Below are 26,313 nucleotides of genomic sequence, written 5' to 3' on the forward strand. Positions count from 1 at the left end.
TCTCTGTCTCTCTCTGCTTGGTTGCTGACCATATTTAAGGTGGTGGCTGCTCCCTGAACCTAACTTCTGAGTGACCATGATGAAGAAAGCCCCCTGGATATCCAAGATGGCTGTGGAATATGAGTCAGGAAGTAATCTTTGTCGTGTTAAACCATGAGAATTTGGGCCCTTTTGTTAATGTGCCATATCCTAGCCTGTCCTGATTGATATACAGTCCCAGAGACAAATAGGTATAAAAGGCAGTACTGTGCATGCCCAGTGATGGACTTACACACCAGGTAGTATCGGAGTTCTTATTATGAGAGCATTTTACTTAGCTGTGGCTGTCAGAATAAGTAGCCTAAAGAATAAACTGGGCCAAGACTAGGGTGAGATGAATGAGGCACTTGCTTTGGACACAAAATTGAAGTGAATACAAAACAAACAAACCAAAAGCCAAAGTAATACTTTCGTATTTCTGAAAATAAGTTAATTAAAAAAAAAATTCCATGATGAAAAAAATGGCAAAGTGTTAAGTAAAGACAGAATCTGATGCTACATTTGTGCCATCCCGCCTCACTTGCCAAATCCCAATCCCAGCCCTGGTTCCAGTAAAACTTTATTTTCAAAAATGGGCTTCCAGGCTGCAGGTTATAACCTGCCAATGTGATTTTTTAAAATATTACATGAAAATATTGTTTATTTTGATTACTTAGCTTTTTGGCACACACTTAAGTTTTGCTCCCAGGTGAGTGCTTCACCAACGTCACCAAGTCTTGGCCCCAAGAATTAGACAGCTGAGCTGGGTCTAAAAGTAGGCGTTAACCTGGGGTTGGGAGGGGGAGAAGGGAAGGGCATTCCAGCAAGAGGAAGCACCATGAGTAGAGGCATGGAGGGAAAGGACAGCCAGGGGCGTGCATGGCAAATCATACTTTATTTTTTGGAAAGAGATCAAGCAAGATAGAGTTGCAAATATTCAGCCATTGTTGAGTGTTTTCTCCTGTTCTGTGACATCAAGAGAGCTGTGCAGGGTGTATAATCATTGAGCACTCTCCTGGCAAGCCTGAATGAGCCAAAACCAACTGTAAGTTGTAAAATAGTGGCCCCATGGACTTGCTTTGAAGGGTAACAAGCATCTGGGGAACAAATCCTTGTAGGGTGTCTCTCTCTTCTCCAAAGGTAAGTTCCAAGCCATACCAATAAATACATAACACCACATGTCACAGGTGCTATGATAGACAGGAACCAGAAGTGATTACTGGGGTAGTCGTTACCTCATGGTTCAAATGGCTTCTGGAACACCAGCTATTGCAGCCACGTTCCAGCCATCAGAAAGATGGGAGGAATGAACTCATCTCTTCATTTTCAGGACAATTCTTAGAATTTGCACATACTCCTGTTATTTACACCCTATTGATAGAACCTATGGCTACCGATAGTAATAGGACCACACCTAACTTCTGGGAAGGATAGGATATATAATCTGCCCCTTCCCCTCTCCAAGGTAACCTCTGCTCAGCTATAAATTGGTTACTGTATTAATGAAAAGAAAGAGAACCAGCAGTCTTTCCTGTACAGTACAATACCACTTTATTGATTGTCATCATCATGATTATTATAATAAAATTAACAATGGAGTTAGACACCCCAGGCTGGAAGGTGAGGCACCGGAGTTATAGTCGCAAGTCTATCCTGAATGGTATGATCTTGGACAAGATTCTGAACTTCTCTGGGATTAAGTCATCTAGAACTGAAACTCCATAGGAATACAGATCTCTCAGGGTACTTCTGGCTTGTTTCCAGCTCATGGCTTCTGCATTTGCAGTGCTCTCTTCCCACTGCTCTTGGACTGCCCACCTCCCTTCTTTCTTCAGGTCTCAAGCCCCTGCCTCAGCAAGGCCTTCCTTAATGCACCCCTGTGTCTCATACATGGGTCCCTCCATTAATCCCTGGCAGCTTCTGGCTTTGCCATCACGGCACTCATGACGAGGGGTCACTATGCATTTACTGGCATGCTTGCCTGTGCCACTGTGGCCTCCATGAGGCCAGGGGCCACATCTGCTGGTCATCTCCTTATCCCCAGTGCCCTGTACAGTGCCTGGCACATGGGGGCAGCTCAGTAAATATCTGCTGAACGGATGAGTGGAGGAAGGCATGGATTTGAGTTTTGGTCCTATTTACTGAATATTTGTAGGTACAGGTCCCATTCCTAGGAACACATACCTTAGGAGGGAAGAAAAACAGGTGAAAAGTTCAGTATTATGCAACTGTGAGATTAAAAGGAGAATTCTTTAAGGATGGGGAACTCGAGAAGATTCCTCCCATGACAGTGTCTCCACTGAGACTGAAACCCTGCCCTGCCTGCTTCTGGGCACTCTGGGCAGGTGCTCCGTGACAGGGGCCTGTGGCCCAGGGTCCTCGTCCACTTCCCAGCCCGGGCAAAATTCCTCCACCCAGAGAGCCGCTAGAAACTGACGATTTGTACTTCTAAATACAGCAGCAATGAACCTCAGGCTTTCAGTCACCTCGCCCACTCCCTAAAGCCAAATCCACGAGAGGCTGATTCCATCGCGCCCTCCTGGCTGAAAAGGTGCCCTCCTGCAGGATGCCTGGCGCCATCATTGACGACCATGCTGCCTGCAGGTCTCTGTGTGCAGCCCTTTGTCGGGCATCATTTCATACAAGCCTCCCAGAGACCCTCCAAGGCTCCTCACAGTTGAAAGGCAAGTGTCTCATCCCAGCTCCAGACCATTCCTCTGGAAAGGGGTAGTGGGTTCTCCGAGGCACAGGTTTATAACCCTACACTGCTCCCCCACCCTAATACTGCCTGATGGTAAAGAATGCCAGTCCCAGGAAAGGCCTCAGTGTCCCCACTGCCAGCCCCCTTCCCACACGAAGTCACGAGGGGCTCTCGGTCGTAGCAGCGGGGACAGAGCCAGCCGGAGAACAATAGGGCCGGGGTGAGGGGGGAGTCGGTGGGGTTCCCTGGCTGCCTTGTCACCGCCATAAACCTCATTACCTCACGGTCCCCTAGGCCGCCTCTCTCCTTACCCAAGGCATCAGCCGGCTTCGCTGCTGATTCCCACATGGCGTGAAAAGCTCTTAAACCCCCCGCTGTATTTTTAATGGGGGCAGTGACTAATTTAGCCCTACGCCACCAACCGTCAAATCAAATCTTCTATTGGTACTTACTGAGGGCTCACCTGGGCTCCATGGGGCTTGGGATAAATCCAGAGCTGGAGAGGGCCCTAAGTCGGAGATGTGGCAGGCCCTGGGACACACTGGTCCCATCCACAGTCCCAGCACTGCCCAAAAGGCAGGCCTGGCTGTGGACATGTGACAGCCTCACTCAGACATAGCCTGAGCCCCAGTCTATGGGTGGGCACACTTAGGGAAACACTGGTGTCTACCCTGGGGTCTGACCCCAAAACTGCCAAGTCTCCAGAGGCTGAAAATTGGCATTCACAGCCTTCAGTTTCCAGGAGGCAACAGCCCACTACTGGCAGGGTCTGCTCTATGATTCACACGTATAAGATGCCTTTTGAAAAACTGAAAGCCCCGCCCATGTGAGAACATGACATGAGGTGACAGAAAGAAAGGGGAATTCTTATAGGTCACCAGAAGCCCCTTGATATGGGAGTCTTCTTGAAGATGATGGGTATAATTGCTCCAAATTCCACGCCCGTGACTTAGTATTACATTATAATTAGGTGCAATCTGTCTGCCTGTTTCATTTCCGCTCTGCAGAGGGTAATAACCAATTTCCATGCCCCTTGTGAAAAGTTAGCAAGGAAGGGTTTCCCCGTGTAAGTTCCGGCCTCTGATTGGCAAGTCAGCTGAGCACCAGCATGACGGAGGTGTGGGAAGTAAAATGGAGGAGGTCTGGAGACCAAGGCTGCTGGATGGGCCCTGGGATGCCAGCAGGGCCAGGAGTAGGTGAAATAAGCAAGGTACCTAGAGTGTAAAATGCAAGAGGACACTCATTCCCAGCACTTGCAGATGTAAGGGGGCTGTGACAGTGAGTGCCCCCTGAAATAATGTACCCCAGGCCCCTACCTGCCTCACTCCAGACCTGGCCCCGGCCACCAGTCTCAATGCTCTCACATCCCACTGATCTCTATCACTGGGAACCTGCGGCTCCTACTTGGCTCTGCTCTGCAGTCCCCAGTCACACATCTCCTCAGAACCCAAGTGCCACCTGGAGTCCTGACAAGGGAAGGGCTAACCACTTGCCTGCCAGTATCCAACACAGGGGAAAGCCAATCCTGAAGGGAAAATCAAGAAGACATCACGATGAGCATGGTGACCAACCTGCTGCGTGGCCTTGGGAAAGCTGCACGTTATCCCTGGGCCTCTGTTTCCCGATCCATGAGTGGGAAGATCAGGGTATTTCATCATTAAGGGGTCTTCTGCTTTGACTTCTATGGCCACTGCCAGCCTGTCCAGTCTGCGTGCATTAGGTTACTACGATTCTTTTCCAAGGGAAGCAGGGTCTATGGTGTGCAGGTCCCCGAGGGCATAGGCAAGCCCACAGGAACTTGTAGGGGAACACACCTCGCAGGAGCTGACAGCCCCCGACACGGCCCTAGGCTGGGGAGGAGAGAACCAGGCAGCCGGATGCTAATCGCATGGATTCCCTTTATTGAACTGTACTAGTTACTGCAGTCAGATTAAGTCACATTTAAAAGCAGACCATCCAGTTGCACTGAAACCGATTATATTCATTACATAGTTTTAATCACTGTCCGGTGAACTGGCAAATCCAATCAAAGCATTAGTCTTTAATTAAAAAATTAAAAGGAAATATTCAGACAATAGCCAAGCAATCACATCACGATGCACAATTACCTAGAATTGCAATTAAAAAGTAGTTAACCGAAGGGGGAGAAAGAAAAACAAGAAAGAAAAAAAAGAAGCAAAGAAAAAAAAAATCACACTAATTCTTTTTTAAAAACTATCAATATAATACATGAAGGAACAAAGGACAATAGCCTTAAAAAGCGGGTTTCTCTAACTCTAGAAATGTAGTCTGCGGCGGAAACTCTAAAAGCACACTAGCTGTAGCAGGACAATAAAAAATACTGAGCATGGAATACTTTTAATCTCTGCCATTAATATTCATTTCCAGCTGCTTATAATAGCAGCGCCTCATGGCCAAATCATTAGAGTTTTACATCTGGGTTGCAAATGACACTTTGATTGGATGTAATGTTCAAATGGCCCTCCCCACGGCGTCTCCGGCAAGCCTTCTGCGGAGAGGTGTCCTGTTGAGCGATCCCTCACTGTGCGTGCTGGCTCATCGTGTGGTTCTGCAAAGGCGAAGAAAGGAGACACACATGAAGGAGAAGAATGGAGAGCATGCTCGTCCCTCCCACTCAGTGCATTTACGCCGGGAGCCGCAGAAAAGCGTCTCGATTATAACAAAACAAAATGCAACAAGGAAAAAGTGCTCCAGGGACGCAGCTGCCAAGACGCCACGTTGATTTGGGGCTTGGGGATAGGTTCCTGTTACTGCCAACTTGGACTCCCTATATGTTGTTTTTTGGCTTTTTTGCTTTTGTTTTTTTTTTAAAAGACCATTCAGGTCTTACCACGGGGACTGGCAAGGTGGAGGGAAAGGGGAAATGCCGGGGAGGAGGCAGGAATTAAAAACATCCCTGTTCACCTCTCCATCTCCCTTTTCCTCTAATGATGAGGAGGAAACTCTGATAGCCTGCAGGCTGCCCTTGCATCCCCCTCTCAGTCCTCCCCGTAGCTGCTCCGAGCCTAGCAGAGGGAGACAGCAGATGTGCTGTGCAGCTCTCGGGCCAAGAAACACCCGAGCGGGCACAGGCGTGCTGGGGCAGTGGGCGGCCATGGTGCCTGCGGCCCAGGCAGGGGATGGGTCACCCAGCAGGAGGACGCGGGAGAAGCCTCTGCTGCTGGGCTCCGGGAGCCTGCCTGCTTGGTCGCATGGCAATGGCCCAACCAGAGACAGGGACTCAGTGCAGTTTGGCCCAACGCACCTAGGAATCCAGGGCCCAGGTGGGACCCTGTGGCCAAATGTTTCCCTCTCATTACAGCCAATGGCATTTCCTCCCCCTGCTAGCCAGAGGGGGCCAGCAGGGTTGATCTGTTTCACAGGAGCCAGCAGCCTGGGACCGGGGGTGGGAATTGGCATCTGAAAGCCCAGTCTTTTTGTTTCTTTTCAGTAGTTCGTGTTCCAAATTTAGACCCATTTCATCAAAGCCTTAGGTGGTGCTCCACCTCATGACACCTGGAGAAAGGCGGCAACATCCACCAGGGGCAGAGTGGCCCTGTTTGGGGCCGCACAGGACCCTAGATCCCCGGGAGAGGCTCCTTCTGGGCGCTCTCCAGGGCCCGGCGACTCCTGCAGCTGTGCCGCTGACCACCAGGGGTCAGCAGAGGCGCCGCGTCTCTCCCGGGCTCGGGTCCGCGGCGAGGGCGACCAGGGTATGCCAGCAGCCTCGTCCGGAGGCCGAGGCCGGGGCCGGGACCGAGACGGGCCACTCCTGCTCCCCGGAGCTGGGCCCCGCGCAGCCCCTTCCCGTGACGGGCACTGCGAAGGCTGCGGCCCCCGTGGTGATGTCACCGACGCTTCCTGCATGCTCCTGGCCGGGAAGAGGCAGCCCGCGCCTGCCTCCCAGCAGATGCCCGCAGCGCCAAGCGCCAGCGACAGCCTCGTGCTCGCGCGGGCCAGGCAGGCGCACGGCCGGGGCTTGGCGGGCATGCGTGCTCTGTGCCGTGGCAGGCACCACTGTTTCAATCCTCACAACAGCCTTGCGAGGTGGGGCGTCTTAAGATGAAGACATTGAGGCCTAGGAAGGCAAAAATTACAGGCCCAAGGTCACCCAGGTTGGAAGCACAGTGCACTGAGCTGGAATCCACGAGAGCAAGGGGCCTTTCAGGGGAGCCAGGCTTCCCAGGGCCTGTACCCCATGGGCACCGCGGTCTGCAGATCACCCGCATTCTGCACTAGACACAGCGCCACCTCTGCTGGCCAGGCCTGACACCTCGGTCGGGGGTGTCAGGGACCCAGAGGCGCAAGGCAGGTTGTCTGAGGCCACAGATGGGATGCCGGCGGTTTCCATGGGAACCCGCACCCTCCAGCCGAGGCACCTCTCCCTGTACTTGTGCAGGGACAGCCAGCTAGTCCTGTGGGGAGCCGAATCCACACTCCGCAGCCATCCTCCTGCTAGCTTCAAGCCTCTGCTGACTCAGTTCCCGCCTCCCTTCTCCTCCCTCCCAGCCAAGCCGCTCTCAGAGTCCTCTAGGCATATGGAAACTTTCCCTCCCTGCAGACCTCTCCAGGCATCTGCAGCCCACCTCCCACACAGTCACACACCTCTCATGAGCTAGACTGACCTCCTCTGCTGAGCTGCACACAGGGGGGTGGCAATTCCTTTCTCAGGACCCAGGGCTGGGCATGCACTGTCCTGACCATACCCCTGGGCCTCCAATCCCCAGCAGGCACAGCTGCCCAGAAGCAACTTGGAGATCGGCACTTTTGCACCCTGCCAACCGCCAGTCAAAAGCTCCTGCTATCTTGGTGTGGCTGGGTCATTCTTTATTAGGGGGAGGAAAGGGAGGAGGAAGAGAGGTGACATGATGAAGGGAGACATGGACAGCTCTTTCTTGTCCTCAAAGTATGGTTCCTAGGGCCTAGCACAAAGGAGACACTCAGGCAGTATTTGTGAATGAATCAATGGAAGGAAAATGAATGAATGTATGGGTAGGATGTGGATATGTGGAAAGGGGAGAGGATACTCCAAGAGGAAAGAACAGCAGAGATGGAGGTGTGGAGCCTAGAATCCAAGTGGCAGATGCAAGCACAGGTCCCAGCACAGAAGTCACAGGAAGGCTGGTGGGCACACGGCCTATGGACAGTGGAGGCCCTGAGTACCAATAAATATAGACTTTGTTTCACAGACCACAGAAAACCAGACATGATATTCGATCTCCACAAAATCCCCAAGGACCACCCACTACCAACATGGGCATAGGGGGTGTCTAGGAATCTCTGGAGAATGAAGCAGCCTGTTGCCAGGATGCCAAGAACAGGGTCAGTGTGAAACACATGGTCCACACTGGCTCACCAGGGCACTGCTGGTGCAGATGTGCTGAAGGCTGGAACCCATGCTTGGGACCACTGGTGAGGAAAACTCCAGAAAGCCTATGCCATGGCTAAGCCACAGTGTGCCTGCCCACTTAAATAGCAGTAGCAGGGGGCTCTGAGGTTAGACTCAAGAAAGAACTTCCTCCTAGAGGGTTCAGAGACAGAAGGATAAAACTTCCTTCCCTGAAGTTTTGTGACAGGAACAAAAGCCCGGGATGTCACAGCAGATGGAAATGTCAAAACTTGATGCCCCAAGGGGATCAGCCACCAGAATTCACTCAGCACTACGTTATTAAGCACCTGCTGGATGCTCTGCTCTGCGCTGGCACAGTGAGGGGGAGGGCAAGACAGCAGCTGGGCCCACTCCTTGAGAGGCCTGATTTAGAGGGGCTAGACACAGACACCCAAACATCTGTGAGATTAATGGTGCAGCTGGCAGCTCAGCTAGGGAACTGGTCAAGGCCACCCGATCAGTTTGTGTGATGGTGGTGGGGGGCACAGAGGTGCCCAGGTGCTCGGCCAAGGAGGGCACCAGCTCCTCCATAGGCCAAGGGCAGCATCTCAACAGGCGGAGGGGGTGGTGGGACCCCTGTCTCCAAGACTCACCAGTCGCCCAACACCAGGACACAGAGCAGCTCTGGACAACCACTGCAATCAGCACAGTTCAATAACCCTGAAAGAACCCACGGTCCGTCCCCCACAGCTAGAAGCTGTGGTTTGAGGAACGTAGGGAGGTTCAGCAAACCTTCGTAAAGAGTTCTTTCCATCTAGCATAGTTCTCACAAGGGCATTCTGCCTTAATGTCTCTTTCTCTGTTTATGCCTGCGCTATATTTAGCCGCTTTAGAGAAGGAAGAAAATAATTTTTTAAAGATGCTACCCACCCCACAGATGAACACTTCCCAGCACCATAAAGGCCGGGGGTGGAGACAGGGGCCCAGGGAAGGACTAGAAAATGCCTAGAGGGAGGCCTGGCATCCACTTGGCCTCGCTGCCTGCCAGGGAGACACAGGTGTGGGCCAGAGAAGCAGGTGAGAAAAATAAAACGGGAGAGCAGGAGGGGGTGGGTAGCAATGGTTTGCAGCCTCGATCCATCCACTCGGCAGAGCTTGTGTGCTCTCCTGGATGGAGGTGTCTGGTACAGCCTGTTTGGGGAGCCTCTGCCTGGCACACGGGGCCAGGGACACAAGACAGTGGTGGCCAAGGGGATGGCATGGGCCTGGGCACAGAAACCTGTGTGCTGCCTATGCTGGGGGCAGGCCTACTCTGGGTCTTGTTGAGACCCACAAAAAGAGCCCTCTCTGTGCAAATCATCAGCAGAGCACTCAGGAGCTGGTTCCCCGACACACCCTCAGCCTCTGGAGGGAAAGAAGCCCAGCATTCATTTACATGGTTGCTCATTCATTCATTCATCTTTGAGCCAATGAGCCACTATCTTGTGGCTGGGCATTCAGCAGCAAAATGATCCTGATCCTGAACCCAATCCAGGGTAATGCTTTGTGCATGGAAGGAGCGGGATGGAGCACAGAGCCTGGTGGCTGCACTGTCCTTCCCAAAGCACCACCACACACTAGAGTGAATGGGCTCCTTGGAGGTTCAGTTTTGCCCGCCCCAGGAGGGGGCCCTGGCACAGCGCACCTCCATGCCCAACACAGTCACAAACAGGAACACTGTGTGCCTCTCCCCAGTCTGAAGCCCAGGATTGCTTCTCAAGGTCTTGGCTCCACTCTCTGTTGCTTAGGCTTGGGACTCTGCCTGGTCTCCCTTTGATACCTACCCATCGCCGTGTCAGGTGGGAGAGACATGAGGGGCTTAAGCATGCCGGTTGCAGAAAGCAAAAAGAGCTTCTCCACACACCCTATTAGCTACCTCTCCTGGCTCTCAGCTACTCTGATGACAGTGTCTGTAAAATCCTAGCACCTTCCCTTGTTCTTAGCAAGTGCCCCATTGCTGCTAGCCACTGCCCTGGTAACCCCAAGGCAGGCAGGAAGCTTTAGTGGGCCAAGATGGGCTACGCCCTGGGTTTGAATCTTGGCTCTGCCACTTACTGGCCGTATGGCCTTGGGCAAGTTCCATGACCTCCGGGTTTTGGGGGTGGTTAATAACACAGCCCTCTTCCTAAGATGCTGATAGGGTTTGGATGTTTGTCCCCTCCAAATCTCATGTTGAAATGGAATCCCCAGTGTTGGAGCTGGGAGGTGTTTAGGTCATGGGAGAGGATCCCTCATGGACAGCTTGGTGTCCTCCCTGCAGCAATGAGTTACCACGAGATCTGCTTGTTAAAAAACGTCTGGTGCCTCCTTGCAATCTTTCTCTCTCCCCATGTGACGCACCGGCTCCCCTTGCCTTCCATCATCATTGGAAGTTTCCTGAGGCCTCACCAGAAACAGACGGCTGCACCTTGCTTCCTGTACAGCCTACAGAACTGTGAGCCAAATAAAACTGTTTTCTTCATAAATTACCCAGCCTCAAGTATTTCTTTACAGCAACACAAAACAGACTAATACACATGCCCTGAGGACTCAGGAGATAATGCCCGCATACGTCCCAGGTCTGGCTACAGTACATGCTCCGCAGATCTCCATAGTGGTGTCTGTGCTGGTCTTCCTGACCTGGCAGGGTGCTCCGTGGCATAAGGACTGTCTTCTGGTCTTCCTGACCCAGCAGGGTGCTCCATGGCAGAGGGACTGTTTGTCCCTGCCGCTTCTGTGGGACCAGGCACGATTGGGGCTTACAGTGAGGGCCTCATAGAGGGGTACACCTGGACTGACCAGCTGTACCCTTCCCCCTCCCCATCTGGGTGTCCAAAGGGCTGGCAAGGTCTTAAGAACACTCCTGAGATGGCTGAACTTTGGATGGTACGGCCCATGGAGCAACAGGCGTCATTATCCCCTCCCCACAATCCCCCTTGTCTAGAATCCCTGTACCCACAAATCACTGCTTTCTCCTCCCCACCCTCAGGAACAGAATGCCATATCTTCAGGGGAGGACAGCCTTAGGGAGACTCCATGGGGGATGGAGTAGGTGTGCACTCATCCATCCATCCACCTACCCATCCAACCATCCACCCATCTATTCATCTATCCATTCACCCACCCATCCGTCCATCCACCCATCTATTCATCTATCCATCCACCCACCTATCCATCCATCCACCCATCTATTCATCTATCCATCCATCCATCCATCCATCCATCCGTCCGTCCGTCCATCCGTCCATCCATTTCTTCCACAGACGTTCACTGAGTTCCTGTCTGTCAGGCCCTGGGCTGGGCACTGAGCACAGACAGGTTAAGAAGCTCCAGCGCCCTCCCATGAGGGGCTCACAGTTTCGTGGTGAGGGTGATGATGGCCAAACTCATAGACCCTGAAGACCCTGAAGAGGCAAAAAAGAAGGCTTGTCTCTTCTCTGGAGACTAGGCCGCGGCTCTGGCTCTTGAGTCCTTGAGTCCCTACAGCATATGAAGGCACAGGAACACTCAGCCCCCACACCCAGAGCATCTCACTCTGCTCTCCCGGCCCCACCTACAGAACCACCTGGCCCGCACATCACCTCACTATGATTTCCGGTTGGGAAACAGGTTGTGGCCAATCCCCCTTCTCCCCACTGCCTACCACTGGCCACTCCCTGGCAGGCTCCAGCCACAGTGGCTCTCACAAGGCTGGCTTTACAACTCACTTTCTCCAGGAGCTGGGGCCAAGCCCGAGAATGCGCCTTAACCACTGAGAGATTCCCTTCCCAGGGGAAGAAGTAGCCCTTGAGACTGAGGTGGCAGCCATGTTCATGCTCGACAGGGGTGAAGTTGGGTCCCGTTATTTGTTTACTTAGCAAACAAGGCACCTGGCCCTGTACAGTGGAGGGAAGAGAGCAAGTGAGGCACAATCCTGGCCTTTTAAGGACTATAGAGAGAGGACTTCCGATAGGAGATGCTTAAGGAAGAAGCTGGACTTTTAGCTGCCCTTTAAGGACAGCCCAGGTGAGGATTTGCACTGGCTGTGTGTGTGTGAGCTCGAAAGATGGCTTTCCAGGCAGAATGAACCACCTGGATAACAGCATGAAGGTGGGAATGGCACTGAGCGTGATCACCGCTAACACTGATCGTGGACTCACTGTGTGCCAGACACCATTCTTAACCTCCACCCATATGAACTCATTTAAGCCTCATGACTGCCCTGTGCATTAAATACTCTCATCATCCCTATTTTACAGATGAGAAAACTGAGGTGCAGAGAGGCCCAGGTCCTGCCACTGGTGCTGGGTCTGCACCCATGCGGTCCGTCTGCAGAGCCCACTCTTCACCATCGTACTGTTCTGTCTGTGAGATGTGAAAAGTGCAGCATATGTTGGCGGAACAATGAATAATTCAGCTTGGCAGAGGCACAGGGTATGTGCCATGGAGACCAGCCTGGAGAGGAAGGCGGGGGCCTTATTGATGAGGCTCCTTGATGCCAGACGAGGCAGCTTGCCCTTAAATCTGGACCATGGGGAGCCATCGAAGGTATCTGAGCTCTGGAGTTACAGGAGAGGCAAGACACAGGGAGATGCTCATGCCTCCAGTCAAAAAGGTGTGTCAGCACAGCCTTCTCACCCATCGTTTCCCTCTGCTCCCATCCCCTGTTCCCTGGAAAACCTTCCCCTTTTCCCCCACACTTTCTTTCTTTCCCTTTGGGGAGGGTATAGATACAGGCAGCCCTGCCTCCCCTATCTGCTGTGTATCACCTGGGCAGCCCCTCTCTGCTTGTGAGCACTTATTTTTAGAAGCGTTTGACAATCGTCCAAGGGTCTAAGACGAACAGATGGCCTGTCTTAAAGGCTCATATGTTCACTAGTTTGCACTTCTGACAAACGGTAAGCGTACTCGAGAGCACACCATAAACAGCGCCGAATGAATACTCAGAACACAATTTAGCTAATGCACGTCATTAAAATTAGGAGTGAGTGATGGCCAAGGTTCCCTCTAAATGCCTGCCCGGTGACGCAGCCACTCCCCCGGGACCCAGGCTATGACGTGGACACACCCCACTTCTCCCATGGCCCCCACCCAGCAAGCCGGGGTTTGCCTCGTTTACTCAGAGGGCAGGGCGAGATTTGCCCGAGTGGGTGTGACACCCATCCCTAGCCTCAGAGTGAAGCTGGTGGCCCACTGGCCTTGGACAAAGCCCTGAGATGTCCTATGGCAGAGGGAGCAGCAGCTCTTCCATGCACGGGATGTGCATGAGATTTTCCCGTCCCTGCCTCCCAGACAGTGAGACAGCCTGTCGTCTGCCACCCCGGAGCAGCAGGAAGTGAGTGTTGCAACGCTCAGCCAGGGAAGCTATCTCTCATGTGAGAGCCTCAATTCATCCGGAACTCCCGGCCTAGAGGGAGATTCCAACTTCCAAGGAGCAAGGGGATTGGCTTGAGGTGGGGGTTCTGCAGCTTCCTTGCCAAACCAATAGCAGAAGCAGATGCAGTGACCTGAGTCACCTGGGGTAACATTCAAAAGAGCCACATCCACACAGCCTGACCCAGACTCCTTTTACTGGCGCCAACTGGATCTGGGTTTTCTGTGTTCTCCAGATGCTCTACAGAGGTGAGGCGGGGAGGAGGGTGCCCCCCACTCTCTGTGAACCCCCTCTTGCCAGGACACAAAAGACCAAAGCATGTGGTTTCGTCAACAATCAGTTCCATGAGCGGGAAACTCTTCCTGCATGTGAAAACGTGGGAGAAAATATTGTGGGGAAGAAGAAAGCCCAATAAACTCTCAAGGGGGCAAGTTCTGTACTGCCATACTTTATAATAAAACCCACCAGGGAACAGATTATTAGGAGGGAACCGAAGTCTTCTATTAGGAACCCAGCCCGTAAACAGGCTCCCATTCAGAGTCACCCAACAAAACAAGGGGACTAATAATATCTGCCTGGAGGGACAGGGACTCAGGGGAACTGCACTTCAGAATGCAAATGGGCTCCGTCAGTCTGTTTGTGAGCAGAAAATCGGGTGAGCGGTGAGACTTTAGATAGCAGCCGTGCAAGGGAAAATGAGAGTTTTATGGCTGTTGTCACAAGCAAAGGAAGATGGAATGCTTCCAGGGCTGCTTATCGACTCGCCCCTCCTCAGCAACAGAGTCCATGCCTGACTCCGAGTCCTGAGTGAATGTGACCCCCCACTACTGCCGCTGTTTCTCCAAAGAAGGTGGGGGTACCCAGTGGCTAAGCCCCTTGGGGACAGGGTACCTAGCAGCAGATTCGGGACTGAAAATCGGGGGTCCCAGCAACAATGTGCCAGGTGACCACAAGTTCACTTCTGTGGCTTTTGGCCCCCTCCTGGGTAGGAATGCTGCACTGGTCTTGTCAACCTGTGGCCACTGTGAACTCCATTCTAAGCACAGTAGCCTGCTTGGAACCAGGCCCCCAGGGAACAGCTCATCTCAAATAAGAATTAGTACAGTCTCCTGCCCTAAAAGAGCCTGAATCAGACCCCTAAAAGATGGGACCCCAACCTGACGCTGCTGGGCCAGGAATCCAATCAAGTGTACCTCTTGCAAAGCCTTGAGAAGAGCCCATTTTTTTACGAAACTTCATAAAAAATGGCACTGGAGCTGGGTGAGTGGCTCCCGCCTGGAATCCCAGCACTTTGGAGGCTGAGGTGGGAGGATCACTTGAAGCCAGGAGTTTGATTCTGTCTGGGTGAAACCCCATCTCCACAAAAAAATAAAAATTAGGTGGGTGTGGTGGTGTGTGCCTGTAGTCCCAGCTACTCAGATGGCTGAGGTGGGAGGATCATGTGAGCCCAAAAGTTTGAGGCTTCAGTGAGCTAAGATCATGCCAGTGCACTCCAGCCACAGGGTGAGACCCCATCTCAAAAAAAAAAAAAAAAAAGGCTATTGGGTGGATGGGTTCTCAAAACCAAAAAAGGGTTCACTCTTCTCATCTACTTCAAAGTATATCTGCCGCTCTTAGTGTGGGTCAAAGAAGATCATGCATGTGAAACAGTTTGGGAAGACGGAAGCACCTGTCAGCAGGAGTACCAACAGTCGGAAAATGTTTATGTCATGAAAAAGAGCAGGTGAATCCCAGGAGGTCTGTCTGCAGTGAGCAGGATTCCTTTGACCACATGGAGCTGCATGTCTGGATGGAGGCCTCAAGATGAGGGTGTAGGTGCTGTCAGGTTCACACCGTGGACAAATGCAGCCCAGGCTAGGTGCAAAGCAGTAAGACCCAGTGGGGTCTGTGTCAGCCCCAAGAACTCAAACTTTGTCAAGAAAAGGCAGCACTTGTCAGCTCTAGGCAATGACTGCCACATGTGAATATGGGCCCAGTGTTGCTTCTGGTTTTGCAAGAAAATTGGAAATGTAGGTTTTTTTAAAATATAAACTTTCTTACGGGAATACACTGTTGTTGGGAATGCAAATTACTTTAGACACTGTGGAAAGCAGTCTAGAGATTTTTCAAAGAACTAAGAATTGAACTACTATTCAACCTAGCAATCCCATTACTGCAGATGCATTCAAAGGAAAATAAGCATTCCACCAAAAAGAAACATGAACTCATATGTCCACTGCAACACTATTCACAATAGTGAAGATAAGAAACCAACCCAGGTGCCCACCAAGAGTGGGATGGATAAAGAAAATGTGGTGTGTGTGTATATATATATATATATATATCATGGAATACTATGCATCCTTAAAAATGAATAAAATCATGTCCTTTGCAGCAACATGGATGCAGCTAGCAGCCATTATCCTAAGTGAACTAACGCAGAAACAGAAAACCAAACACCACATGTTCTCACTCATAAGTGGGAGTTAAACACTGTGGTGCGCACAGACATAAAGTTGCGAGCAACAGAAACTGGGGAATAAAAGAGCTGGGAGGGAGGGAGGGGACAAGGGCTGAAAAACGACCTGTGAGGTACTATGCTCACGACCTGGGTGATGGATTTAGTCACACCCCAAACCTCAGCAGCATGCAATATATCCATGTAATTAACCTGCATATGTATTCCTGGAATCTAAAATAAAAGTTAGGGGCAAAAGGAAGTAAAATAAATCCATAAACTTTCTAGATGTTTAAAGCACTATGCAAGTCCAGGAAAACATATCTGCAGGTCGAATCTGGCCGTCGGGCCACCAGCTTTAGACCTCTGGGCCTCTAGAAGCCCAAGACACCCTGAAGTGAGGTAGGGAGTGGCGCCATTAAGCAGCAGATGGCCCAACATTAGTTGAATCCTCACCCAAGGGGCTGGGATGTGGGACTCGGTGTAGTTAAGTTCTGATGAAGAGGGTAAGGGTAGAGGATGAAGTTCTGTTAAGACAGAACTATCCGCATGTCCTGGGTTCTGCTGCCTCATGGTCATGTCCCACCTAGTCAGCCCAAGTGTTTCTGGGTGCGCCAGGTGCTGGCAAACCTGGGAGACCAAAAATTCCCACTTTCCTAGAGCCACCCAGGATGCTCAACACGACTGTCTTGGTGGTTGTCCATGGGCCATCTGGAGACACCAGCATCAGAGTTTGCCACATGACAGCATTCAAGAATCTGGACCATAAGTAACCCCCACACCTTCCTTGCTTCAAAGGACCTGAGAGCCCTCCCTTCCACCCTCCACGGTGTCCCATGGGGAAAAGGAGAGGCCAGGCATGGTATAGGGGCAGCCCCTCGGGGTGCTTACGAAAGCAGCCTGCCAAGGCAGCGTTCCTATTACTGTGCACACCCCACTGTATATGCACACACACACAAATACTCTAGTCACACACACACACACCCACCCTCCCCACACACTGATACCCCGCAATCCCATGTGCACACACACACAGGTCCCCACAATCCCATGCGCACACGTGCGCACACGTGCACACACACACACATGGATGCCCCACAACCCCAGGCACACTCATGGATACCCTACAACCTCAGGCAGGTACACACTCATGGATACCCTCAAATCACCCCCCCCCACACACACCCCAGTCCTGACACTAACCGTGTACTGCTGAGCGGTTAGAGGTCAGTTGCTGTTACTTTGGCCTTCTGCTCCCCACCCTGTGTGGCTAACCTGCCCCACGTTCACCCCACTGCTGGGTCCCTCCAGCAGCCCCACCTGCCTAGGAAGCAAGGGCCCCTTGAAGGCCCCCTTTCTGGCAAAGGAAAGCTGAGAAAACAACGTGAAGCACAGTCTGGGTTGTCTCCTCAAGGAGGCAGAGCTGTACAAGGGTTTCTGCTTTTTAAACTCCCCAGCGGGTCCCACTCACACCCAGAACACATCCAGACTCTGACCACAGCCCAAATGGCCCTCCATGGTCTGGTTCTTGCTGGTCCACAGCCTCAGTCACCACCTTCTGCCAGGCCCCCAAATACTGCAGCCCGGTACCCCCCTCCTCCCCCCAGCAGCACTCCCGCTATCCAGAGTGGTGGATAGCGCACACCCCCCACACCCCAGTTTTCCCGGGGCTTCTCCACATCAGAGCCATCCTCCTGGAGCAGGCTTCCTGTCCACTGACTACAGACTCCCGTCACAGCATCGCTCTGCACCTTGCAGAAGTGTCAACTCTGCATGTCCTGCAACTTGCAGTGACCTGGTTGTTGATGCACCATGGTCAACTGCCCCTCATGACACCATCAGCGCAACAAGACAGGGACCTCATCTCAGCTCTCCACTGTACCCCATTATCTCAGACCCTGTACTTGGTAAAAACTCAATGAATGTTTCTGAAATGATGGCCTGCAAGCTACTGTAGCAAAGCCAAGCCTCCACTGATAGGGTCAAGGGAGAAGAAGAAGAAATACAGTTGCCCCCACTCCACTGTCTTCCCCATAACCCTTGCCTCGGCCATGCCCAGAGCAGGTTATACCTTTTTCTTAAAGCTGGGAGAGATCCTTTGAGGACATTAGGCCAGGTGGAATGAATTATTATATGATTTCTCTTGTATGAGGTGTCTAGAACAACCAAATCATAGAGATGGAAAGTGGAACAGTGGCTGCTGGGGGCTGGGAAAAGGGGAAATGGGGAGTTAATGTTTAACAGGGACAGAGTTTCAGATGAGGAAGATGAAAAAGTTCTGGAGGTAGACAGTGGTGATGATCGCACAACAGTGTCAGTGTGCTGAATGCCACTGAACCAGCACTTTAGAATGGTTAAGATGGTAAATGTTATGCTATGTGAATTTTTACAATGAAAAACAGGTCAGGCACAGTGGCTCACACCTGGAATCCCAGCACTTTGGGAGGCCAAGCCGGACAGATCATTTGAGGCCACGAGTTCAAGACCAGCCTAGCCAACATGGTGAAACCCCATCTCTACTAAAACAACAAAAAGTAGCTGGGCATGGCAGCGTGTGTCTGTAGCCCCAGCTACTTGGGAAGCTGAGGCAGGAGAATCATTTGAACCCAGAAGGGGGAGGTTGCAATGAGCTGAGATCGTGCCACTGCACTCTAGCCTGGGTGACAGAGTAAGACTCTGTCACCAAAAAAAAAAAAAAAAAAAAGTGAGCAGGATCTTAGAAGGTGAGAGAGAGGGTTGCTGCACCAATAGCTAAGACACTTAGCGACATTCCTGGCTGGAAGGTGCGCAGATCATAGCAGCCCGAGATATCCTCAGCTGGGTGGGAGGGAACCACAGCATCCCAGGACAACATGCCACCAGCTAAGCACGAGCAGAGGGGCTTTCTCTGTGCTGTCCGGGCTGAGCCATCCACTGTTGTCTACAGTGTGGCTCCCAGTGCCAGCCAGTGGAAGAACAGAAGATCTCAAGAGACTCATGGAACTGGGAGCTCTTTCCCCTGTGGAAAGGCCTCACCTGCAGTCATAGGCCAGTCCAGCCAAGGGGGTCCTGATGGTTTACAAATGCTGCAGGAAGTGTCTGGTTTGCTCTGGCAGGGCAGGTGGGAGGCAGGAAGGTGAGCACAGGGCATACCTACACATGACATATTTTGCCAGGTTAGAAAAAAATAAGTGAGAGAAAATTTTTTCTGACTCTGCAAGCCTTTACCACTTTAAATATTTATTCATCAAAATATGATGAGACAACTGAGATCCACATAGAGTCACCATATTCCACAAACCAAAAATCAGGACGAACAGCCAAGAGCTGGGATGGAGTACTTGAAATCAGGACTGTACTGGAAAATCTAGGTCACACGGTCACTAATTATACAGAACACATATGTTCAGGTCCCCAAACTAACCCAGTGCTTTTAGGATTTGCAAATGATATAAGGAAACTTTGATCGTATCCATTTCTACTTTCTTCCACATTTTGGTTAAAAGCAAAACTTTCCTGCATCCTCAAAATTTCTAGAAAATTAAGTCCTACAGACTAAGAAGTGTTCTGGTGGATATTCTGAGGGGGCCTCGTCAGAAAACATGGCCCATCACCCCCCAGGAATGGCCCCCAGCCCCACATGGCCCGGCCCCCTTGCTAACAGACCCCCAGGCTGTGGGGCAGAAGCTTGTAAGGATGGACCTAATTTGCTGTGATGAATTGTGTGCACGCACCAGTGATCAAAACTGCAGCTGAGACCGATGACACTTTATGATTGCAACATTTCTTGGGAAACACGTAGGTGTACATCCTTGCCAGTCCAGAGAGGGGGTCCAACCTGGCACCCAGCAAAGGGTGATCCCATCATTCAGAAAGGCAGGGCTCCATGGGCTGACCACTCTTTGGAAGTTGGGCCCACTGATGAGGCTGAAGAATGCCATGGTCTGGCCCCAAATGCCCTGTCTGCCCTCTCATACATACCCAGCTTCCAACCAAACAGTGAGCACATTGTCACTGCCCAGACACCTGCCCCACAGTGACCAAAGGTCCACCCTGTGCCCTCCCTTCCATCACCAGGCAGAAGCCACTGCTTTTCATGATGTAAATCAAGAATTAACTGTATCCCCAGTCTGTTCCATCCCACTCATCTCACCAGAGGAGTGTGTGTGTTCGTGTGTGTGTTCGTGTGTGTGTGGGTATACGCACAGTTTTAAAGTAAGGAGAGGGATAAGTAACAGTGAAGTGTGAAATTAAGAGCACATGAAGAACGCATCCTAAAAGCTGTGTGGTTCTTGACACTTAGCTCACACTCAATACTGGAGGGTGATGATGGTGAAAGAATGTGTAGCTGGATGGATAGGGACATGGATGGTAGACGATGGATGGATGGATAAATGATGGATGGGTGGGTAGAAGGGTATGGGGGAATTGATGGTAGATGGATGATGGACAAATGGATGGATGGGTGGATGGACGAATGGGTGGGTGGAAGATGGATAGTGGATGAATTGGTGAGTATGTGGATGGGTGGATAGATAGGTTGGTAGGTGGAGGAGAGGAGTGGATGACAGATTGATGGGTAGATGAATGAATAGATGGATGGATGGATAGATGAAATGGTGGGCAGGTGATGAACAGATGTATGGATGGATGGAAAGGTGGGTGGATAGATAGGTGGAAGGATCAGTGGACAGATTGGTGAGTGGATGGGTGCGTGGAGAGATGGGTAGGTGGATGAATGGGTAGGTGATAGATGGATTGATAGACAAGTGGATGGGTGGCTGGAGGATGGATGAATGGATGGATGCATAGATGGATGGATGGGTGGATGGACTGGTGAGTCGATGGATGAGTAGATGGATTGGTGGGTGGATGGATAAATGTGTAGATGAATGGATGAATGGTGGGAAGAAGAGGAGTGCATGAATAAATAAGTGGGTAGGACAGTAAATGGGTCAATGAGAAGACAAAGGGCTTTGGAGTTCAAATCTTGCCTTGGCTAATTACTGTCTTTCTGACCCTAAGCAAGTCACTCACTTCTCTAAGTACTCCTTCACTCACCTGAAAAGTAAGACTAATAATATCTACCTCATTGCCTTGTTAGAAGCTTCAAGTTAGATAACATAAGTAAAAGGTTTTGCAACACGTAAAATGCTATATAGACACTTAATAGGGTCATAACTAATACTAACCACAGGGCTTTGTCATCTCTGTCAACTAAAAATCATGGATGGTCCCAAATTTTTTTTGTAGAGACGTGGTTTCATTATGTTGTCCAGGCTGGTCTCAAACTCTTGACCTCAAGCAATTCTCCTGCCTCAGCCTTGCAAAGCACTGGGATTACAAGTGTGAGCCACCATGCCTAGCCAATACCACATTTTTGATGCGGCAGCTTCTGAGGCAAAGATGAGGAAACAAAGATGGCACCACAGGTCAGGGCTGCAGCTGTCTAGACTATACCTCCAGGTGTGGCCTCAGCTGGGAAACTGGTCACTGCGCAGGAAGCAGAGAGTTTCACCTGCCTCCCCCACTCAAACACTCAATCCCTAATGAGTAGAACACATTCCCCACTCCCACAAGCCCCACTTCTCCCTGCCAGTATTCTACTTTAACGCCCAGGTCCCAGACTGTATTCAAGTCTGCAAAATGGTGAGAATCAAGAGCATTTCTAGCAGCTCCTAGAAGGTTGCAGAGGCACCAATGAGATAATAATTGCAAACTGTGAAGTGTTTCAACAGGGGTTACAAACTCACAGTGCAAGTTGGTAACAAGCCAGGTAAGGAAGGCCAGGTATAGGCTGTGTTGAACCAGGAAGCACATCCCAGTATCCAAAGGGGGTCACACAGAAATGTTGGCCAGGGGCTGCCAGGCCTGATTTATAGAAAAATCAATAAATCCAGCCATTTAGTGTGGTGGTGAAGAGGACAGAATCCAGGGCTGGTGGCCTGGGTCCAGCACTGACCAGCTCTGAGACCTTGGGAGGTTAGTTGACCTCTCTGTGCCTCATTTTGCTTGTCTTCATATTAGAGGCATTGTGAGGATCAAATGTTTCAATGCCTAAAAGTGCTAAGAACAATGCCAGGCACTCAAAAAGCACTAGCTAAATATGACTCTTTATGATGATGGGAACTCTCTGTTTTAAAATACAGACAACCAGCTAGGCACGTGGCTCATGCCTGTAATCCCAGCACTTTGGGAGGTCAAGGCTGTAAAACTGCTTGAGGCCAGGAGTTCTAGGCCAGCCTAGGCAGCATAGTGAACCCTATCTTTACAAAAAATTAAAAAGTTAGCTGGGTGTAGTGGCGTGCACCTGTAGTCCCAGCTACTCAGGAGGCTGAGGTGGGAGGACTGCTTGAACCCAGGAGTTCAAGGCTGCAGTGAGCTATGATCACACCATTGCACTACAGCCTGAGCAAGATTCTCTTTCTTAAAATAAATAAATAAATAATGAAAATAAAATATGGGCAACCCTCTGAAAGTTCCACAATCTCCAGGCCATGGACTGTGAGTTTTCACCCTCTGTTTTATAAAAATGTTCGTTGTTTTAAAGACGGTGACTTTTCCTAGTGCATCCCTTCTCCCCTGTGTGAGGAGAGACTGGGTTAGATTGTTCTGGATGCTCCTGAAGGGAGGGCAGGGGCAAGCATGGTTCCTTATCCCACTGGATAAGGGTTCCTTATCCCCTACCTGCCCTAGAAAATTTCAGCATCTTGCTCCTCACCTTCCACCATGCTTCCCACCAACGCCGTATTTTATTTACCCTAGAACCCCAAAGAGCGCAAGATGCTCCAGTACTTTATGTATCACAACAAACAAAAAAATATGACCAATTAAACTACAGCACACAAATGAGGTATTGCAACTTAACATAAGAGAGGCTCTACGAAGGAAAGTTGTGTATCTTAAAATATAACTGTGAAACACGGCAACAGCTCCCATATACTGAGCTCCTATGATGTGTCAGAAACTGGGCTCTCCGCTCTTTATATATTATCTTTACTTCTCCCAGTTGTTCCCGTTTGACTGATGAAGAAATTGAGGCTCAGAAAAGCAAAGCAACTCGCTAAGTCATCTAGCTGGTAAGAGGTGGCACAAAGATTTTAGCCCAAATGGCCCAGTCCTAGGATGACTACCTCCTTCTCTCCCACTGTTTCCTGCCACTCCCATCCCTGCTGTCCTCTGGGACACCTAAAGGAGACACCAAACTGAAACCATCACTTTCCCTTGCTCATATTGCAGCTACACAGCGAATCTTAATGCAGTCCCGGACAAGCCCCAGTCCGTCCATGATTGATTCTGTCTAAACTTCAGAAGCAGAACGAGTGGAGCCATGTTCATTATTGACACAGCGAAATTAATTTTCTGCCATCTCCTCCTCCCCATGCCCGGCCCCCAGCACCTCGCCTCTCCTGTGAGTATTGGCGCACGGCTGCTGACGGGTGCTCCTGAAATGCCAACTTGCATTTCTCATCATTAATTTCTTTGTAAATGTCATTAGTAATTGTTCCTGCTTGACCAAAGAGTACAATCCAGGTTCCGCTCAGAGCACCCTGGTCTCTCGTGGATGGGGGCTAAGATATTCCCATCCATGCCAGACCCCAGCCTCCTCATGCAGGCAGCCAGTCCCACTCCCAAAAAGTCAGGAACACAGGCTGCTATTTCAAGAAAGTTCTGACACAAATGGAGTTCAGCAACACAAAACATCCTGCCCTTGGTGTTAGGACAATGGTTGCATGTTCAGGCTGCCTGGGTTCAAATCTCATCACTGCCCAACTATGCCTCAGTCTCCCCATCTGTGAAATGGGGATAACAGCAGCACTGGCTTCATAGGTTTGTCCTCAGAACGGGAAAATCAAGGCAAAAGGACTCCCTTAGTGCCTGGTTGGTGGTGGTGCTACCACCGTCCTTCACCTCCTCCTTGCCTCTTACCACCAGGGTTGCAGGCTCAGCTCTGCCACTTACCAGCTGTGGGACATCAAGTGAGTGGCTTAAACTCACTGTTGAGCCTGTTTCTCCCATCTGTGAAAGAGGGACAGTGATACACGCCAGCTCTGCCAATTCCACCCCAGATGTTGCTTCCTCCATATGGCCTTCCTAGGGGACCAGGCACCATGCTCAATGATCCACAAGCATGACGCTGTATCCCCACAGTAACCCTCCAAGAATGGCACTGGCGGCCCACTGTCCAGGTGATGACAGTGAGTCACCGTGAGGGAGGTCACATGCCCAAGGTCACATTGACAAAGCAACTCTGAGGCCCCTAAACCTCATCTCTGGTGGGTGGACGTTGACTGTGCTCCTTGTCCTCAGAAGGCCCAGGACACAGGCCTGAGCCCTTCGCTGCAAAGTAGTAAAAATGAGGCAGTGCTTCCTGAGTGCTGCTAAGGACCTCAAAGCAAGCCATTCTCGTGAGTACCTTCTTAGGACCTCACATGAGTGTGTCTCCTTGTCGTAAATAGGTAAACTGAGGCTCCCCATGTGGGCAGAGCTGCCAGGATGGCAGAGCTGTGAGCCTGGGCAGTCTGACAGGAGTGTCTGTGTCTGTGTCTGGGGTCACCCCCTCAGGCCCCCAGGCCCCATGTCTTCCCATCTGAGAGGCTCCCTCTTTGTCTGAGTCAATGCGGGGCAGGGCTGTGCAGGGTACAAACCTCTGTGGATGTGGAGCCAGTGAGGCGCCACTGCTCGCAGTGTTGTCACTGTTACTAAGAAACTGAAGGCATGTGGTCCCGGCTGAGACAGCGCCGGGGAGGGGCTCGGCTCGCCACATATACAATGGCCACCGGCCGGAGGCTCCTGGCAGCTCCCCCGTGCCCATCTGTCGAGATGGCATCGTGCCCTCTAAAGTTGGTTGGCCCCCTGCCCTAGGGCATGAATGACAGGCTCCAATGGGCAGACGGGCAGCCCGAGGCTGATTCCAAGTGCCATCTCTGCCTGGAGCTGGGCCTTGAGGGGAGGCTCCCCAGTCCCCACCTGGGCCTCCACACACTTCACTGCTCAGGCGAGCTGACCCTCAAGGCTCACGAGGGTATCTGAGCACAGCTGGGCACAGACTTCTGTTTCAACACTACCCCTCCAGTGCCTGCTCCTCTCTGCTCCTCTGTGGTGACCAGGGAGAAGCCATTGCTCACCCAGGGCTGTCCAGACCAGCAACAGTATCATGCCCCAGGAGCTGCATGCAGCCTCCATGTCACCCTCTGGAACGCCTGCCTCGCTGGGAGGGGAGGCCCACTCAGAGACCCCTGTGCCCAGAGACCTACCCTTGGCTTCTAAGGGCTTTGAGAGTTGTCTCTGACCCCACTGCCTCAGCCCGCAGCCTGCAAACACAGGCACTTGTCCACTGGCAGCTATGTGTACATGGGGAGCCTCAGTTTACCCATCTATGACAAGGACCTCATGCCTGAGGTCCTAAGAGGCTGCCCACATGAAGGCTTACGGTCAGGCTCCCAGTAAGTACTCAGGAAATGCCGTCTCATTTGTACTACTTTGGGGTGAGGGGCTCAGGCCTGTGCCTTGGGCCTTCTAAGGACAAGCAGTGTTGTCAGTGTCCACCCCAGCCTTCTCCCAAGGCAGACCCCAAACTGCCACACATGGCCCCTCAGGAGACACAGCTGCCCCCAGTGGCGGCAGCAGTAATAATCATGTCAATGACAACAGTGATGATGATGATGCCACACCTTATTAGGTTGGGAACACCCTTGCCCCACTTGACAGTAAATAAACCAAGGCTTAGAGACACAGACTAACTGTGCTCATAACACAGTAACTTACAGGGAGCAAGGGCAAAGCTCAGGCTCCATGGTTCCCCTTAATGTCACGTGGGAGCCCAACTGTGGGGCTCTGTTGTGTGTAGCACTTATGTTGTATTTAGTACACAGTATGAGTGATATGATATGATGCAGCACTATACTATACTATATACTATACCATATGACTTCATATCATATTCCACAAACACATAAGAAATATTCTGTTTGTCCTTATTAGCTTACTTTCCCCTCCCTGCAACATGTGAGGGGCTTAGTCTATGCCTTTGTTTGTCTCCAGCACCTGTGCACAGCTGGCACAGATCAGGTGCTCAGTAAACACTTGCGGGCTAGATTGAGCACGTCCACACATGATTGATTGAATGAGTCAATGAACGCATTAACAGAAGGCCCACCACCTCCAGACCATAGGCAGAGCAATGACTACATGGACTGGGGCTCACCTACCTTTGACTCTGAGCCAGACCCAATGCTGGGAGCTTTTCAGTCATCACTGCCTTCAGCTCCCCCAGTACCCAACAAAGAAGGGATCTTCAATAACCCTGGTCTCCTGAAAGCAAGAAAAGGCCAGTGACTTGCTCACGGTCATGGAGCTGCTTGGTGGCAGGGCTGGCATCTGAGGCCAGACTGTGAGCTCCACAGCATGGGCACGGCATCGCCACAACACGTGGTCACATTCAATAGAATTCAGCCTGTGCTGGGCTCTGGTTTCCT

General features: G+C 51.3%; 1 protein-coding gene across 6 annotated transcripts in view; it reads right to left on the reverse strand.

The window, feature by feature from the left end:
* Nucleotides 1–1,552: 1,552 nt before the first annotated feature.
* Nucleotides 1,553–26,313, reverse strand: part of ZNF423 (zinc finger protein 423) — a 369,045-nt gene continuing 344,284 nt past the window's right edge. For all 6 annotated transcript variants that reach the window (XM_038008513.2, XM_073015355.1, XM_073015356.1 and 3 more), the window contains one exon: nucleotides 1,553–5,288. In XM_038008513.2, the coding sequence (XP_037864441.2) occupies nucleotides 5,259–5,288 (30 nt within the window). In that variant the 3' untranslated portion in view covers nucleotides 1,553–5,258. The remainder of the gene's footprint in view (nucleotides 5,289–26,313) is intronic.

This window comes from Chlorocebus sabaeus, chromosome 5 (genome assembly GCF_047675955.1).
Source record: "Chlorocebus sabaeus isolate Y175 chromosome 5, mChlSab1.0.hap1, whole genome shotgun sequence".
Classification (NCBI taxonomy): domain Eukaryota; kingdom Metazoa; phylum Chordata; class Mammalia; order Primates; family Cercopithecidae; genus Chlorocebus; species Chlorocebus sabaeus.